The sequence below is a fragment of the Trematomus bernacchii genome, unplaced genomic scaffold, assembly GCF_902827165.1.
Source record: "Trematomus bernacchii unplaced genomic scaffold, fTreBer1.1, whole genome shotgun sequence".
Lineage (NCBI taxonomy): Eukaryota > Metazoa > Chordata > Actinopteri > Perciformes > Nototheniidae > Trematomus > Trematomus bernacchii.
Window position 1 is genome coordinate 20,412,026 of NW_022987720.1, and position 19,566 is coordinate 20,431,591.

The 19,566-nt window shown below is 39.4% G+C and overlaps 2 protein-coding genes and 1 pseudogene across 2 annotated transcripts in view; 2 read left to right on the plus strand and 1 right to left on the minus strand.

Moving 5' to 3' along the window:
* Positions 1-414: 414 nt before the first annotated feature.
* Positions 415-6,138, minus strand: LOC117492906 (annotated as a pseudogene).
* An 896-nt stretch (positions 6,139-7,034) lies between these two features.
* Positions 7,035-9,230, plus strand: LOC117492908 (small integral membrane protein 10-like protein 2A). Its single transcript, XM_034143327.1, has 2 exons — positions 7,035-7,421; positions 8,308-9,230. Exons 1-2 carry the CDS (start codon positions 7,242-7,244, stop codon positions 8,326-8,328), a joined length of 201 nt encoding a protein of 66 aa, XP_033999218.1. The 5' UTR covers positions 7,035-7,241; the 3' UTR covers positions 8,329-9,230.
* Positions 9,231-17,094: 7,864 nt separating this feature from the next.
* Positions 17,095-19,566, plus strand: part of cyth3b (cytohesin 3b) — a 31,809-nt gene continuing 29,337 nt past the window's right edge. The window contains exon 1 of the mRNA XM_034143329.1: positions 17,095-17,384. Coding sequence (XP_033999220.1) covers positions 17,366-17,384 — 19 coding nt within the window. The 5' untranslated portion in view covers positions 17,095-17,365. The remainder of the gene's footprint in view (positions 17,385-19,566) is intronic.

Genomic DNA, 19,566 nt, shown 5'->3' on the forward strand with positions numbered 1-19,566 from the left:
TACAATAAATATTTATTTGTAAAGGTTAAATTAATGATCTAATTGTATGTATTTTGCCTTTAAATTCATGGTTATATTGGTGGAAAATGTACTTGAAGTCTTAAACATTCCATTAAATGTGACAAGTTTTCACTAATGTAACAGATATGACAGCCTGACAAGATGCAAGCTTTTAAGACTTTTTTAAATAGAAAAAAAGTAGTCGCAAAAAAGTCATGTGAAGAATTTCTGCAAAAGAATATGTGATATTTCCCTGTTAACCCTTTGCATTTACATTTCCCAGTATAGTCCAAGCGAAGGTATTCACTCTACTACTCATTAAGTCAATAGTGTTTTCTATTTTTTGTCTGAATGCCAAGCGTCGCACTATGGAGAATCTGTGGTTGCACTGTCCAACAAAGAAGCAGAATAGAGTCGGTTTTACTTGAATTTATTGGCTTTTTCAAAAAGTGACTATAGCTTTTATCCATAAAACTAAAGAGTCACAACATTGGCTTGAATTATACCACAGCTTGATGTCTGAATACAATACAGATGAGCAACATGTACTTAACCCCTGATCTAGTAGTTCAAATACATTTTGTAAATAAGCAAAAAATATAACTGTTGCAATTCTAATCTTTTTTTTCAGTATATGTTGCACATACAAGCTATCAGCATTAATTACAAAAAGCTAGGCTTGTAGGGAGATTAAGGTAGCGTTAACTGTAGAGGTAATAAACAAAAGGATATTCATAGTGTTAGTTTAACAATACAGTGAGTGAAGTGTAACTTTTGTGAAGAAAGATACAAAACAGTCAAATCACATGATTATAACAAAAAGATGAGTACACGGTTTACTACATCAGAACTGACAGTAGCATCGTTACTGTTATTAGCAGGATTTAATGCTCTTTTAGTGACATTGCTTAGCCAGTAGTGATGCTGTTAAGAATCAAATATGCTGCACAAAGGGTTTTTGATAAATGCCCACAGAGCATTAAAAGGTGCTCTTGTTCCCCGCCACCAAAACAGTTCTGATCCAATATCTAATAAAGTGTTCAGCCTTGCACTCCTGGGCAGCGACACGGTTGAAAGACACTTCTAGGGAATATTGCAAAAAAAGGAAAAGAAAAGAATACCATAAACTTGAATGGAGCCAAACACGTAAAATACTGGAGCATTTCAATTTGTCAGGGTTTAATAGCACAGTTGGTGTCAGAAGATTTGTTCCCAGTTTGAATTTATAGAACGTCATTCAATTCACACAAATGAATAAACATGAATCATGTGCTAGGACTGAACACTAGCTAACTTGTACAGAGATGCGTGCGGTATTAATTTGAAGCAGAAGAACTTCACAGGTGGTTACTTCAAGTTCCTTGTTGACAGTGCGATGACGTGTGACCGTCTTTGCAAAGTGAAAATGAAGAGCTCAACAAAGAGCAGCACTCAACAGGAATCTGTCATTATGAAGGTTTAAAATGTTTGAGACAATAGGACAACAGTTTTATTTTCTGTTAAAATACAGCACATCTACGGAGTGCATTTGGCAATATTTATTCCACTCAAAACAAACAACCCAGACTGTAAACAAAAAAAAATGTGGACAACAAGTGGAAGAACAAATTGAAAACATTCCACGGTCCATTTTTTACAAAACATCCAATCCATTTTAGAAGGCCTCGAGAAATGTCATAGTCTTGTCTATACAGTATGTGTGGTTGGGAAAGAGCTAGGGTCTATAATGGTCTAACCCCGTCTCCTAAATCTGACAACTTTGTCATGGAAACGGTTGGTAGAACTGCTGTAGCTACACTTATGGAAGGAAAGAATTTGAAGTACATTGTTTTGATGTGTATACTGTGTCTTTTGCCAGCCCTCACCACTAGCGGCCATGTTCCCCTGTAACCGTTCCAGTGGAGGAAGTCTTAGAGGAAGAGAGCACTTCCTGCCCTTCTTCTTGACGGGGGGAGGGCAGAGGACGGGCCCGGATGGCCTCGTCGAACACAGTTTTTAAGGCCACGCTGAGTCAGGGCTGAGCACTCCAGGTACTTGACAGAGCCTGAGAAAAGCACACATCAAATATTTGTCTCTATAAATATAATTTAAAAAGTGTTTACAGAAAACCATGGCTGTCCTTGAAACTGTAAAGAGAAATGTTAAGTATTTCAGCGTGACAAAGGCTTTGAAATTTGACAAATAGACTACAACTACCAATTAGACTAATCGAGGGAGAGGGGGTACGCCTTACAGAAAGCCAGTAAAGTTTAAATGTGTTGTTACCAATCTCTTTGGCCATCGCCAGTCCTTGGGGATATGTAATTGGAGCGAGTTTCTTCTCCTTCAGCTTCTCTATGGTGTCCTTATCATCTCTCAGGATCCAGCTTGGGTCCCCACCAGGATGATGGGAGTGTTGGGACAATGGTGTCTCACCTCGGGGTACCACTGCACAGAGACACAACGTTCGGAGGTTAGGGGACCGCTCGGTGTTATCGTAAACATACAATGGCTAAGGAACCAAAAAGGCTAACCTGTTGATTATAATGGAGACATTACTGAATACTACAAGGAAATTCTCAAACAAATCTCAAGTGTGGAGAATATTATACATTGTTAGCGTTTGCATGAGAAAGTCCAGGTCACATTTTGGAAATAAAAAGATGGAGGCCCCTTGTCCTGCTTTTATCATAAAATCCATTCCTATAATTAACAATACGCATCAAATAGTTAAACTATTGTTGTTGACATGACTAGAGACAATAAATCTAGATAAGCTCACGACAAATTAAGCTTAAAGAAAGGGATCAGAGCTGGTGAGCTAAGTCTGACCGAAATGTTGTATTTATGATTTATTAGGAGCTAATTGGAAAGAAATTGCACTTAATACTGAGTGTAATAGGAGTTAATGTACATAGGGTTGCTGCCCTTAAGTGCAGTGATGGACTAACATGCTTTAACCCAGGAAGTCCACTGAGTGCTCTGAGGGCGATCAACAAATATCCTTTCTTGGAAAATGTCCGGTGTAAATTGGAAACACTGTTGTCCTACTTTGATATCTTTAGCTCTAAGCACATCCGTAACACAAAAACTCTGTGTTTAAACCAAACATTTGTACAATGGTTTCTTAGATCTCTATCAATAATTCTATTGAATAGCCAATCCACTTAACTAATTAGTACATGTCAGTTTGTGCTTTTATTAAACAATGTGTTATTAACTTATTGCTTTTGTTCATGAGGTTTTAAAGAATGAGACATGAGGAAACACATGGGTCAGAAATAATCATTACAAATCTATGAGTCATTCGTGAACAAAAAAATGAAGGCCAGTCAAAGTCAACCTTGATGCTCCTCGTCATGCCATGTCATAAAAACGGATCCGCTGAGACGACTTTACAGCCTTCACTTTTTATTACAGGGGCACTGCGTGAACTCACCTTGGCACGGACGTTTTCGAATGAGGCAGGACTCACAAGCGAACAAGCAGATTAGAAACACGTCCTGGTGGGAAAAAGAAAACATGTCAATGAAAGCCAATAACAATCATCTCCCGTAAGGAACAGGACAAATTAACCCTCCTTAAACACTCAAAGGTGTGGGGGTTTTCCTTCCCTCTAACTTCCTTATTCATTCAAAGTTCACAAACTTCCAAATACATTATGTAACAGTGCCTACTATTTAAAAACAAACTTCAAGGCAAACACTACACAAGAAAGAAGGGTCACAATAAGTGACATATAATACATCATTGTCTGCTTGTTTGTTATACCGTCTGTGGGTAGGAAAGTGGGCGGAGTCTGTCGTAATCTTCTTGTCCTGCTGTATCCAAAGGCCCAGGTTCACCGGCTTCCCATCTACCATAACATTGGCAGAGTAGTTGTCGAACCTGACAGAAGTAATGATGTTAGAATGATTCATATAAACCTAAAACACATTAATATGGACACATTGTGACAGGAAATAGAAACAAAACAGGCTCTTAATTATCTGTTGGGACATTTTGCTTCGTCTGCTTTCCCTTAAAATGACTCATCACGTCTTATTTTTACTCTGCTGATGCTATACTCTTGTTTATCAACTTCCTGCTGAGCCAGTATATGCCATAATGACTGACAGTGATGCAGTTTCTTCCTCAAAACTTCCCGAAAACACATTTTTCCCTGAATCATTTGTTTATAAACTATCTGCAGTCCACAGCATGATAATCAACATTTAGTCTTACATAATTAATAAGATCTACAGTTTAGATACTCACACTGTGGGGATGTACTCTCCTGGGAAGGCATTGGTGGTGTAGCTGATGAGCAAGCAGGTCTTACCCACAGCTCTGGAGGGGAGAAAAAAGTGGATTCACTTTGAGTTTATGATTACAAAAACGGCGTGCAAAAAGGAACTCTGGTTCTGAATTGAAATGGCTACCTATTTAGTACAGCTGAAGAGCAGTTGTGTTGCAAATAACGATTGTTGTCATTATTTATTGATCAATTATTTTCTAAAAACTGTATTTGGAGGAACAAATGTCATACAATACTGATACATGTCCGTCATACAGTTAATTATATTCCAACGTTGTGTTTTTCCAACATATGATCCACAACCCATAGATATTTTACATTTACACAACCACAAAAAACAAATGTAAATATTTGAGATGCTATAACTTGTAACTGGGCATTTTGCTTATAAAAATACTTTTAATTTCTGTGGTTTGTGAGCTTTTCTCAAGTCAAAAACAGATACGGGTTGAGTCCCACACTTTGGGAGAAAATGCGTACATAGTGTAACTTGATTTGTTGTCAAGCTATGCATACAAGAACACTAGATGAAGTACATTTGCCGACATGAAACTTAAATGATGTAGCCTTTAGTATGAAACACTAACTATTGCAAGCTTCCTCTTGGTCAAAATCGAAAATAATAAATCAAACGCAGTCATAGGCCCACAAATGACTCCGCTGCTGTGGTATTCACCACACCCTGAAACAGCAGTTATGAGTATGTTTACCTCCCACATGATGTTATCCATATGAATATCAGTCACAGCTCATTCTGTAATCATTGACCAATCTCTAGCTGTTGCAATCTAACCCTAAAAAGTATTGTATTTTTTTTTAACAAGTATTGAAATAAATAAGAAATAAGTTGGAAAAAACGCCTCATGTTTAACGTCACAGTGATAACACAACAACTAACACACACACGGTGCTTTAATCTTAAAATGTCTCAATTGATAAGTCAATGTTGCCAAACTTAAAGTGTGGTTAGGAGGATATCTGCCTTGTGATTTTCTGACTCACCCGTGAGGGAGGAAACACTGCAACTAAATCACTTAAATCTTAAGATTAGCCAACCACTTGCATACTAGTTTTTTGTAATACATTTGTTTGTCACATCAACATAATTACATATATATTACACGTGAATAAGTTAAATTGTCTAAAGATACAAGTTATCTGCCCATAGAGCATAAACCAGTAATTAAAGTTAAAGCTTTTAGCTAACTTTACCCGTTTGGAAAAACTGAAGCAAAATGCTTTAACGCTAGCTGGTCTGCTGAACAGACCTTTTAAGCTAATGTTACAACTTTGTTATTCAAGTTAATATTAGTTGGGAAGCACAAACTAATAAGTAAGCTCGGTTACGTTATGACTTACCCATCTCCGACAACGACACACTTTATGGCCTGCATTGCGCCGCAGCTAGAGGAATGCTAAGTTAGCCCGCAGCTAACGTTAGCTCACAAGTCTCTTTCCTTTGTCCGGGATTGCTCGCCGGAGAAACGTCCAAACAGCGCTTTGCTACCGGCCTTCGGTAGTACAGCGAAGCTCCTGTTGTGTGGGAAGAGCTTGTGGGGAAGTTAGAGTAACTTATCTAGCACTTTAACACAAGTTCACTCAGAAATCCCCTTGCAACATTCCCATGCTTTCGTGGTCTGATCGGGAAGCTATGAAGCAAAACAGCAGCCACCACCCCTGAGAGAAAAAAAAAGAAGCTAGCCACCACCAGATGGTGCATCCGGTGAAGTGCTGGGATGAAACGCCCACAGCAAGTTTAACGATGGGAAACGCCTTCGAAACAATCAGCTGGTAACCCACTGAGTCGTATGAAGTCAGGGAATGTAATGTAACCAGAAAAAGTCTGTCTGTCGGTAAGCCATTTTAATTACATTTGTACATGGCCACTTAATAAGATAAAAGAAAATAACAAATAAGACGGAACATTCAGAGTGTGACACCGATTGCGGAAATGACGTTCTTTTAACAGGGGATGTCCGCCCTGAACTCTGCCTTCCAGGTGTTTCAGAAACATTCCGCTTTTAAATAATATAGGACGTTTATCTTTGTTTTAGTTAACATATTGACCTCCCCTTCTAGTTAATTAATATATGTGAATTAAGGTAGCTCTGGATTCATATCTATATATGTAGATTTTAATATTTGTGTCCATACATATATCAATTCCATATGTGTACATTGATGAACAGAATACATTGGATATTTTGTGATTTTACTGATCCATGATTATATTGAAATACAAGTATTGTACAATGTAATAAACAAGTTAATGAGTCACAGATATATGTTTTCTATGCCACAAATAAATCCTGCCTGGCATCACTTACGCATAGTAAATATAAAGTCTGAGGGGCACAGGAACAAAAACCTATTGTCACTGTAACACTTTAACATGATGTTGAACTTCAGGATCAATAAAACATCAATAGTTGCAGTCCTAAAACGGATGGATTTGTCTTAAAGAAGAGTATTTGTTTATTATGTGCACATCCCTTAGAACCAAGTGACTATAGAAATTAATGCCAAAAACCATTTGAATACGGCACCATAATTCAATATCTCACCATAATGTTTTTTTTTGTTGGTATAATTATCTATTAAAACTACTTGTTTGTTTGTTGGAATATATGTTTTTAAAAAGTTATTCTTCTGACTATTTAAACAAACTATTAATAATCAGCCTGAGAGTCTAAAGTCAGGGCAAAAAGTAAACATTACACTTTCATCTTCCTTGTGTCACATCGATATGAGTCCTCCCGTCGACGGTAACAGTAATGGTCGGTAGAGACGCTGTTGGGGTGGAGTAGCTCTGCCAACACAACCAGCACAATAAAAATGGAGCTCGGTGCCTGTAAGGGATAAAAATATGAGCTGTCACTCAACAGTCAGCACTTTACTCGTCGGTTGGCCTCACTAACTGATACAGTAACCGTAGTAACTAACCGCCCGGGCTGACTTCGCCTGTATGGCGGGTCTGTCTTATTTAGTGCTCCGGTTTTCGGGCTCCGCTGGTCGGACTTACGGAGTGTTTTCCAAAGGCTTGACGAGGACTTTGTTGATATTTTTTGATCTCGCATGGCGATTGCGAATCAGATTCCCTTATATTTACCTGGTCGCTTCGATGATGTTTAATGTCAGATTACAGGTAATTATGCAAACACTCTTCAGTTAAAGTGTCTGAAGTCATGACAATACGTGTATTTCCTGTCTGGTCGTTTTGGTGTTGTTTAAATGTGTCCTTCAAGATAGATGGTAGATTAATTGTACCTCCATTTAAAACCAGCTTCAATTTATTGTACACATGGCTAAAACTAATGCAGTCGCCTATAGTACACTAGTTCTGCAATACACCCACCCTTCATAAAGATCACAATGTTCACTCTTTTGGTTGACATCGTTATAAATCGGCTGGACTTTTGCAGTAGATTTTTGATATCAATATAAGTTTCCCCTACATGTTTTTTAGAATAATATTCATTTTTTAAATTTAAATTAAGATACTTGATGGAGATATTTTAAAGTTGAAAAATCATATGTCAGTGCTTTCTGGTGGGAAGTTTCTAAATTATCTTTAATAAAAATAACAGAAATGTATTTGAAATCACATGTGCAGAAAACGATGTAACTAAGCTGATATATACTGTACCATCCATCACAAGTGTCTATTTATTATTATATATAAAAAAACTAAGGTTTCATTCATTTAAGGCACTACAACCAGGATTAAAATGAATACTTATCAGATATTCTAATAATACAACAACTAAAACAGTTAGAATACTTTAAAATATTATATTTAACTAACTGTTACTGACATTTGAATTGCTGTCAATAATTACACTTACAATTCTTTCATCTATTGTTTACAACCACAAATTGCCTTCCAAATTAATCTAATAAACTGGCAGCTAAGCATGTGATGCTGATCTTAAAGTCGATTACAAAAGTGTGTTAACATATTTGTTTAAATAGATTAGTGTGTTATCCATTCATGTTATATGTCGACTTACAGCCTCCTCATCTCTTGACAGGTGCATATTGAAATTCACTGAATCTTCAACCCTATATTTGGAATGAAATCGATGGATCGTGGCCAATGCCGTGCTGCAGCCCTCTTAAAGGAACTGTGTGGCACTACACAGCAATTTGAAGGAAAGTGGACACTTAATTCTGTGTGACGATGCATCAAAGTGACACACACAGCTGGTCCTCGCGGTCAGCTCTCGCCACACAAGCCCAATGCCTTTGCAGAAGAAGGACAGCAGGAAAGTCAGCAAAAAAGAGCCAGGATGAACGGTGATGAGTGAGGGTGGAGGGGGAAACCATGCCTCACGTTAACCCTTTTAACTCGCCACCTGACAACCAGGAGCCGCCTGCCTGTCTGAGGAGATAACGTCAGATGACTGGTGGATTTTGACACTTTTATCTCTGGATATCGAGGACTTTGGCCTGGAATAAAAAATGAATGATTGTTACTGTGGTACTTTTTAGCTTCTCTTCATTGTCTGACATAACAACTGCTCAGTGCTCAGTGTCAACATCTCACATTCATTTAAAAAAGTAAATATCTGCACCGCATGACACAAACACAAACAAGCATGCTGTGGCTCGGGACACTTTATTTGGAGTTAGCTGTATCAGCGGTACATCTTTGTTGTAGCAGAACAGTACAGCTGCCTCTACTGGAAACGTACGGTCTGTTATAAAGTGCAGTGTCAAAGGGTATCACTGCATGGTTATTTCTGTTTGCACACACGTCGTCTCACTCATTGTTATTTCTGCATATCAGTGGCAGTGGAAAGGTGGCGTGGTGAAAATGTTACCTTTAAATTAAAACTTTTTTTAGCTGCTTTTGTTTTGATTTCTGTGGAAAATGTGGGCGTCTGGTTGGAATTCACATAATTGAGGCTAAGGATGATTGAATTTGGAAAGTAATAAATGAATGAAATCACAATTTTCAGCCCTTTTCTGATTTTCTTTTCTTTTCTAGGTTTGCAAAACTGCCTTTTTAAAACACAGCTAGTCCATCCCAAGACTTTTACACTTTTTTAATGTTGTATTGGAGTTTCTTAGCTGTCAAAGAATACACCAAAGTGCTCCTCTTTAAACAAAAAAAACAAAAATCAACATTTATACATGCGTTACTATTAATGCATGTCTTGAGACAACATACATAGCAAAATATGACACCTTCAAACCCTTCATGTTCTTGTATCACCTGTTACATAATACAATATAGAATTTGTATTGTAATGTAAAAAGGGGAAATGTCAATCATTGTCCCCACTTCACACCCAGAGAAACAAAGAGAATATAATAATAATAATTAAAAAAACGTTTGGATCTTGATACCATTTCACTTCATGCATGAGACATTTCCCAACATCACCATGGATGTTTAAATTGTGTTTTTTTCTACAAACCCTTATACTTATATTTTCAACAAGACAAGACAAAAGTGTCAAATCTTTTCAAAATGTTTAAAGGTCCCATGTCTTGGCCATTTCTACTGATCATAATTCCATTGTTGAGGTCTTCTAGAATAGATTTACATTGTTCAATTTTCCAAAATCACATTGGTTTATCATACAGGATCTCTGTATAGTATGTGTATTCACTCTCTGTCCTACACGCCTTGTTGGTGCTCCTGCCCCCCCCCTCCCTATGAGCCCACTGTGCTCTAATTGGTCAGCTCGCCCACTCTGTTCTGATTAGTCAACTAACGTTACAGCTGAACATCAGTGTTTATGTGTTACAATGGCGTTTGTTAGCAACCAGAAAATGACACCAGCAATGACAAACAGATGAGAATGCTGCGTGGGGTCTGGGTGCCGTGTTGGCGGGACGTTGCGGGGCTCGCTGCTCCAGCCTTTGAGGCTCGCGGAGCGGACAGTGTGAGCTGGCTTACTGGTGTCGTTTCCTGGTTGCTGCGTGGGGTCTGAGTTCCGCGGAGCTCAGGCTGTGTGTGTGCGGAGCTCTGCGGAGCACCGCTGAGCTCAGGCTGAGTGAGTGTGTGTGTGTGCGGATTGGTCCATTTGGACCAATTGGTCCATTTGGACTTAGTGACGTCAATAGGCCCAGGAAGAAAACAATGGAAAAAGAAAAATCTACAACGAGGCGTTCTGGGGCAGCATAGACACGTCTTTTCTGTGTTAGAGTTTTACTCGCTACAGGGTGTACTTTGAGGGTTTTTGACTTTGCAGACCGTTTACCGCTACATAACACACAAGGGGACGGGTAATAACCGGAAAAGCATATGATGGGACCTTTAACAATGCAGCCCTTTTATGATGAAAAACTTTTTTTGACATTAAAACAAATATCAGAAAGTTATCATCCAGTTAATTGAAGAACGTTTTTTGCTCCTTTTAAATATAAACACTATGGTCTTAACACAAGCTCTCCTCCATTCTTCTGTGGACATTTCCCCTCAAAACAATCCAAGTTTCAATTTAGGCTCTCAGTCTCCACCCCTTTACCTTTTTGTATTATTGTCAGCCCCCTTGACATACAGTATAAAACAATGACATTTCAAAATAAATCCATCTAGCATGAACTGTTGCAGCACCATCTCTGTCCACAGGGGGGAGGCAGCCTTCCACAGCACTGCACCCCCCTCCTTGTGCATGAAAACAGACATCACAAGCTGTAACATCTGTAAAGAGGATGCACTGGCTGATACAGGAGCGATTACACAGACACCAAAGCTGAACTTTATCTGTCTATTGGTTCTACTCTAACACACTTTTTAAAAATAAATGTCAGCCATAACTCTATACTGCTGGAAAGGAAAAGTGAACTCAGCTTACACTCAGGAGTATTTGCTTCTTCTCTCTTTGATCTACATCAATTAAAAGACCCTCTGTGATCCATCTTTAAAGAAACACCGAGCATTTGAGCCTTAGCCAGCAGACCCATTTGGCATCTTTCTTGAAGGTGCACTTGTTTTAAGTAGATGTTTTAAACTGCTGACACCCTCACTGGGCAGCAAACTTCTCCTCGCCAGTCGCTCTGATGCCAGGCTGCAGAGTAAATTCATCTGGCGTTTCCAAGGCAACTGTATTCCTCCATGTGACACACAAACCCACCCCCTTTCTCTTGAAAAAAAGAGGATTTATTTCTCAGGGATTTGCCAGAGGAAAATATTTTAATAGGGTTATCATAGAGTAGGGGGGGGGGGTCTATAGATGGAGGATAAGTCGGGTTATCTTTACTCTGTTTTTGCCAACCACCATTTGTACCCTCAGAAAAAAGGGTTTGTGGAATAAAGATTAGAGAGTTTTAGCCTTTGGCATCTGCAGCAGCTCACATGTGTTTTATTTGAGTGAGTGTGAAAGAGTGATAACACTGCAAATGGAAACGGCAGCAGGGATTCAATCAAAGCGGCAATGCAGTATATTTAATTCCATACATATTATTCATAAACCTTAAACAATTTATTTGTGTGGGATCTTGAGACTTTGTGAGATTTTAGATTTTCTACTTCATCATTTTAAAACCAGTTTTTCAGAGGGACATCTATATCTACTCCATTAATGATTGTAAACTTCTAGTAAATGCATCAATTTAGTTTTGTTCCTTTTCTACCTTAAAGAACTAGTTTGACATATTTTTTAAAATATCCTTTTCCGCTTATCTTGCAGAGAGTTAAAATATATCATATCTTCTTATCATTCAATTCTTAACCAGATCGCAAAAAAGTATATTTATCAAAATGTCAAACTATTCCTTTAAAATAAACAACTACCTTGGGAACAGAAAGTATATCCCTTAGTTTATGGGTCTCCATACCAGGTGAAACTAACACTGAAACATTGTGGAAGACCAAAAGACACTTCTTTAATTAAACATTTCACACAAACATGTCCTTTGATCAACAAATCCACCCTATCATTTATTAATAAAAACATTGTTTTTTTTATTGTCCCTATAAAGTTTAACCACAACCACAATGACATTCCCCTTGCCACATGTTGTCACATCTAGATCACGGCTCTGTTACACTTCAGGCTTTGTCTGCCATCGATGTTGTGCTTTGAACACAAACAGGAAGCAATGCCTTGTTTTTATTATTACAGTTGGAGCAACTTACTGTCGATACCCAAATGAAGAAAACACGATTCAACTCCACATGTTTCTAAAGTGACTCATGTCAAATAATTGTTTCCCTCCGTTGTTAACAAACAACTTTTATATTGTGACATGATGTCCGTCAGCACTTCATGAACCATTTTAATTTACACCCATTAATACATCACATCCATGCATAGTGAATGGATTACACATGCTAAATGTAATCAAACATTAATCCTGATGCTTTTAGTCTTTTACACTGTGATGTATGCTGATCCCTTTCACCCGCAGTTTGAGGCTCTGGCATTTCTGTGAGCATCCACCTCTGTGTGGTTTAATTAAATAGACCTGAGTTACCCCTCAGTTTGAATGCTGTTGACCGGGGGACGAGAGGCATATGCCAAGCGTTAAACAGGATGAGATCAGGTGCGGAGATGAGGTCCATGCTGACCTCAAAACTGAATCAAAGGAGTGAGAGAGGGATGGGGGAGGAGAAGAGGAAAGGAGGAGGCAAAGAAGGGAGCATTGAAGGGGGGATTTGTGCTTTAATCATATTGTGGGATTAAAATAGGCCATAAACTGAAAGAGCATTAATATGAGGAGGTGTACGTTTGATATTTTTATATTGTCAATTTTGAATTTGCTATCCTATATTAATTTGTTGGACACATTCAGTTTTATATTGAGCAAAGCATTAAGAAGTATTTGAAATGACTGTTTGCTTTGCATTATGCCTTGTAATAATTTCAAGCGTTGTGTTCTCACAAAAACAGCAAATTGACTTGACCTAATTTTCATTCTTGCAGCATCAATATACCACATATATGTTAACATGCTCTGACTGCCGGCTGCGTTTGACTTAACAGCTTAATGTATATATACTACATCAGATCCTGCCTTTATCCCATGTTAATGTGTTATCCAGTATGTTGCACTCCTCTCTGCTCATAAACTGTTTCCTGATTTCTCTAATGATGACAAATACAAATACTTCTTGGGTTACTGATGAGCTGTGGTATAGTTTGTGCTTTTTCACCTCATTTTGGAGTGTATGCACACCCTTGTATTAAGCTCAGTAGTGAAACTTCTACGAGGAATAACCTTTGCAGCTTGTTATGTAACCACAGCAGGTCTTGGAGGATTGTATTTTTAATGTGGACACACACACACACACATTCTCTCACACGCAGCTTCACCTACAAGTTCTCGGGCACACACTGCTGCCTTTGTGCCCGGCAGACAGACTCCAAATAAAGACTCTACTCATATGCGTCCTTGGGTGCAGAAAATGAACTCAACTTTGCCCTTCGATCAGATGGCGGTCGCGATACAGAGCTGGATATAAAACCAGATTGAAGGAAGGAGGAAATCCTGCTGCACTCTGCATCCTGTGACCTTCTGTCACACACGCCAAAGATGAACCCTTTCACCTTCCACCCCAGGAAGGAGGTGTGAAACCCCTGTCACATCCCCGGTTTACGACAGTCTCTAGGCCATGATTTGGGAGATAAACACAAAGAGGAAGATGGACAAAAACTCCCAAATCCACCCCTGATTCAGCAAAATATCCAATAAAATCCCCCACAAAAAGGAGCTCAGTTTTCTTTATCAAAGTATTTCTGTGGTTAAATTCACTGCCTCATCTCTTCAGTGCTTCAACTAAATAACCTTAGCAAGCATATACAATAATACATTTCCTCCTTGTCTCTAAATACTACAGTGCTCGTCGCTGATGCCTTTTACAGTATATTTGCATTGTTCAAATACCTCCAGGCGGGTTTATGCTTTGGAATGATTTCCACTTGATTACATTATGAAGGGAGTGATTTTGGGGAGTGGGAGTTATAGAAAAAGGGGGGTTGCTCATGTGTCTGTGTGCGTATAATTATGGGTTGGGCAGTTTTAAATGGAGGAGGTGATCACCCTCCGGGCATCGCCGTGGTGACTGGAGCATATGAAGAAGTATGACTGCTCAATCAGGTCATGTGAAGTCGGTCAGGAGGACCACAGACGTTTCCCGTGATGGTCGGCCTAATGTGCCAGACGTGCATCTCCCTGAGGGAATTCACGCACCCTGAGTGGCACGGGACACACTGAGCCCTAAAAACCCCACACATGTTCACTTCAAGCCGTAGCCGTAGACTTTACTCCAGGATGACTTTGTAACCTTTTTTTTTTTGGTTTTGTCCTTGCAAACGTTAGTCTTTCACCACACACGAAACTGATATCTTGTTGATTTTAAGGCTTTAAAATAACTGGGCCACACCAAGAGGTTTCTCTCGTGACTCATAAACACATTAGCATGACATTTATTTGGAGTAGAGCGCACTGAGTGTGTTTGTGTGCCAGAGAGACAGACTCAGGAATGTCATTGCTTTTAATGGAACATCTTCAATGAGGATGCTCTGCTCAACCGGGTCCAGCACTGACACAAATGGACAGAAACACTAGTAACAACAACGTACAACAACGTATTTGTTTCACCATATTCCCAAAGCTATTATGCATATGACCTATTTTACACTTGTAGCAGAGAAAACATTCAAATCAGGGGTTGCTCTGTGTGATGACGTCTTTGCTTCAATCCTCTTGGTGTGTAAAACCTTAGGAAGAAGCTTGCTGGGCCCAAACAGGGGTGGTTTCTTTTTTCCCTGGCCTAACACTCCTGTTCCTGTTTTCTTTTGTATTTTCCACTCTCCTAATTTGTGCACATTATGAATGTCTGAAACTCTGTCTGGATGCATTTACCCAAATATCTGATATATTCACCAACACCTTAGGGCAGTATGAGCAGCGCGTTTATGCAGGTGTTACTTCAGGGTCTCTGTGTTTAGGTTTCCAGTTTTCCGTTCTCTTGTCATCCGGCACCACACTGCAACAGACTGGATCGTGCCGGATCGAGGGGGTTTACTGGATTGTGTAATGATGTGATTTTTTTAGAAAATGACTCACTTTAGCCTCTCAGTTTCTGTTCAGTTCCTAAACCACTACCTTTTTAGAAGATGGTGAAGCAAACTTAAGGTATATCTGATAGCTATCAGAATATCAGCCTGTGAAAAGGACACATTCACAAGGATGTGGTGTGCAGTTTAACACATGCTTAGAGTGTTAGTAACCAGTCAAACCGATCTCATTAGATTTCAAGAGGCCTTGACCTCACGACCCTGAGAAACCAGGAGAACTGTTTGTGTTATGTCTGGAGAGTGTCACTTTGTTTAGGACAGAGGACTGAGAATGAAACATTTCTCCAAAAGAGACACTTATGAATAAACAAATGAATGAATACGTTAAAACATCTGTTCATGCTTGACCATTGGAGTAATGCACACAGGAAGTGAGACCCCCTCCTTCTCTGTGGAGGCAGGAATGCTATAATTGAAAACACGTGTGTAAAAACAAGCTTTTTCTCTCTTTTTCTGTGTGTCTGAGTGTGTGTGTGTCAACCTGATGCCTCTTTTTGCTTATGTAAGTCTTTTCCACAAGCTCTCATAGTCCGATCTGAAATCAGTCTGTTTCAAATTGCTAGTTTTTTCCAGTGGAGTATTGATTTGAATTTATTGCATTTTGAGCTGCTGTGTACTTCTTTCAAATAATTTCTGCTGTGGGGTTAATTGTCACAATGCTTGGTTAGTGGCCAGGTTAATCTATAAAGTGTTTTGCACCAATGAAACTTTGAGAGGTATGAAAGAAAACCTGCAGATGTCAGCCTCAGTATCTTCTGTGTGCTGATACAGGTAGGTTCAATCCTAGTGTCCCGTATACATACAAAAGTCCTGCAATAAATAATTCCTCCTGTAGAATATAATGCTTTGTTTTAGTTTAAGTGTACCTAACAGACTGGCAATAGTGTGTGGAAAAGGATGATCAAATTATCATATTCATTTTTTTTAATTCCCTCAAATGACAAAATAATCAAACTAGGAAAATAATAGTTTGCAATGCTAAAAGCAAAAACATTTACTCAAGTATGGCTAAGACTACCTTTTAACAACCTATAAGAGGCTTATGCAATATGATGCAGTGATTTACATTTAAACTAACCAGTGCTCTATACAGTATCTTAGATTATTATTCATAATGTAACCCTCTGAAAGGAGTGTTTAAGAGCAATCAGTAATCTTACATTAGTGTACATTTTGCTGATAACACATCTGTATTTTTACCTAATATGTTTGAATCCATAATTCTGAATTGTAATTAAGTAATTTTAGTATTTTCTTATTTCTAATCATAATTCGTCCACCACATATAGTGTAATATTCGCCCCCAATAAATATAAAACATTCTTTCAATCTTTTCCAGTAATTGCGATTAATTAATCAGTTGAATTAGGTGGCTGACATAGCTCCCAATGCCATAGCAGCATCAAACCATTTCGTATAATCAATAAAAAAATATAGAGGTATATTTTGCTGGGTATAATGTCACTATTGCCTGGAGTCACGTGATCGATGATTGGTGATGACTGATGACGCGCAGCACTGGCTGTGTGTAGCTGAGCTGGGATGTGATTAACAAGTAGCATCGATTCACATGAAACAGCCCCCGCACTTCCTGATTTTAGTTCCAAAATAAAAGAAAGCTCTTTATAAACCTTGTGGTAATCTTTTATTTTGAAGGCACACTTACGTATACTTCCGATATTGCCACCAGGTGTGATGGATGGCTTTACGCAGCCATGTAAACTACTCTCCCGATACTAGTGGAGTGAAGGCGTATTTGTAGGGATAAGGATAACACGCTCGTCCACTGTGGGCAAAAGACGCGGCTGCTGCTACAGACACACAGCGCGCACTGACTGACGGGAACCGGAGGGACTGCCTCACCACTGTGAGGCGTAAATGGACACAACATTTCCCAAAAGAAAGACGCTGCCCGCAAAACGACCTGTGTCCCAAATGCGTCCTGGAAATTAATTCGCGTATTTGCTGTATATCAGATCCCCTTTTCCACCCTGCACAACGGAAGTTTTCTCTGACCGATTTTTGGAGGATCTTTCATTTATAGGCTGCAAACATGGAAGAGGACAACCAAGGTATGATTCATCAATGCAATTCAGACCAATGAATGGTAGCTGTTTCAGTACTAACAGTCAGGAGACATGTCCCTATATAGCCTGCTGCTATAATAATACAATTAAAGATAGTGTTATTGATACTGATTCTTGGCCTATATTTTTGTTGTGATTTTAGACTAGACATGCACTTTTTCACGTGTTATTCCAGGTACATGCAGCACATTGATCTTATATGTCCTCATACAGTCTTCTTTTCCACATCAGCATTTTCTTAGATGAGTGACAGAACTCCCTCAGTCATGTTGTGTTATGATATTTTTACGAGCATGCCTTATGTGCTAGATGTGAACCTAGCACCTGGCGGGATGAGGAATAAGACTAAATAAGGTTAAGATCAAGCTTGAAGGAATCAGCATGAACACTGTACATATATCACTTTCATATTTATGCTGTGGCCGGTAAACTTGTGTTTATCTAGCCGTGGGATGGTCGCTGGTGTTACTCTGGTCCAACAGGTCCTCTCACTGTCAACCAAGCATAGCCAGGAGACACGGATTCATTTATTGACTCATGACCTAAGTGTTGGCACAGATGCGTCACTGCAACAGGAGCCTGCACACCACATCCACAGCACATAGTTCAGAAGTGGCAGGTTTAGAAACTTTTAAAGTGAAATGTGTTGAGTCTGAAAAGGAGTACATCTCTGGTTTGTGGCAATAATAATGACTACACTATTTCTAGCTGCCTTGTATATTCAGTGTAACTATGGAAGCCAACTTGAAATATTCTAAACTGTACTTTTATCAATTGAAAGAAGCTATGTGTTACTCTAAACAGCCTACAGCCATTCACAGTTGATAAGACAACAGTCACCTGGACACAGATATGTAAAACGTCACTGAGAAAGAAACCCTGAATCTTTGTGGTCATTTTGCATTTCTTTGTAGTCCTTTTTGTGCACATTTGTGGTCCTTTCATGGCTTTTACAACAATCAACTATTACTGATAATGTCTCGTCAAAAAGAGGTTCTGGAGAATGAGCCACTGGGCCTGTAGCCAATGGGCATATTCAGTAGTCCGACCATGATACTACCAACAAGCCAACTAGTGGGGTCAATCAGATTTTTAGGGGGGTTTTGGCCTTGCCCCTGGTTCAGCAACCTCTACTAAGCCTCTAATCATAAACTGTTTCCTGCAGGTGAGAAACCATTACTGATGTCTCACCTCAGTCAGTGTTATTCCCATGCTTACTGCTGGGAGAGCTGCAGATGTGATTATTTAGCATTGCAATGCATTGCATCGGGCATAAAGCTGTCATTGTGCTGTTTGCGGCTCGCCTGGCCTCCAGCGGTGCCACACATCAGCACAGTCCCACAGACAGACATATGGTGCTGTGATGCCGACCAGGGATAACTGGCAACAGCCGGGAGCATATAACGCACGCACGCACGCACCCACACACACACACACACACACACACACACACACACACACACACACACACGCATTGACTCGCAAACACTGTATATTCACAGCTGCATGCTGACACTGACACTCACACAAATTACATTTCACCATTCTCCCTTTGGCACTGTTTGTTGTGAGATAGATGGATGGATCATGACGTAGAATTATAAGTGTGTCTGTGTGTGTATGTGTGTGATTTATGCCACAGTCTACGCTCTCATCTGGAAATAAAAAGAATGCTGCAGAAAAGAGAGGCTGCAGAATTCCAGTTATTATTATTTTGGTGGTTAGTTTTGTGGTAAATGGTGGAGAACACTTTCCACAAATTGTTACTTTTTATTAGAACAACTTAACACCCACACATTAACCCACAGCAGAGTTGGGCTCACGGAGGGGGGAGTAGATAAGCAATAAAACATGGGTTTTACATACATGGATCTAGTGTGGTTGGTTGGTTGGTTGAGAAAGTTCAATATCTCACAAAGAGAAACACACATTTTGCCAGGCCACAAGTCAAGTGAGAGGGAGAGAGGTGGCCAGAGTGAGATACGGAGGTGTCAGATGGAGAACAGACCGCGAGAAAAGCTTGGGGATGGAAAGAACGTGTGATTGAAGAGTAAGAGTGAGACACAGTCGTAGTAGCAGCGATGGTGAGATGTCTGAGAGGGAATGAGAGAGCGAGACAGGAGCTGTGTGTGGAAGGGATAAGGGGGGCGGCATGAAGTGCCAGAGC

What these genes read in the sequence shown, in the direction of transcription:
- LOC117492908 (XM_034143327.1), top strand. Translation starts at nt 7,242, where the DNA reads ATGGCGGGTCTGTCTTATTTAGTGCTCCGGTTTTCGGGCTCCGCTGGT. An exon ending in TGTTTAATGTCAGATTACAG is followed by an intron (nt 7,422 to 8,307) that starts GTAATTATGCAA and finishes ATCTCTTGACAG; the next exon opens with GTGCATATTGAAATTCACTG.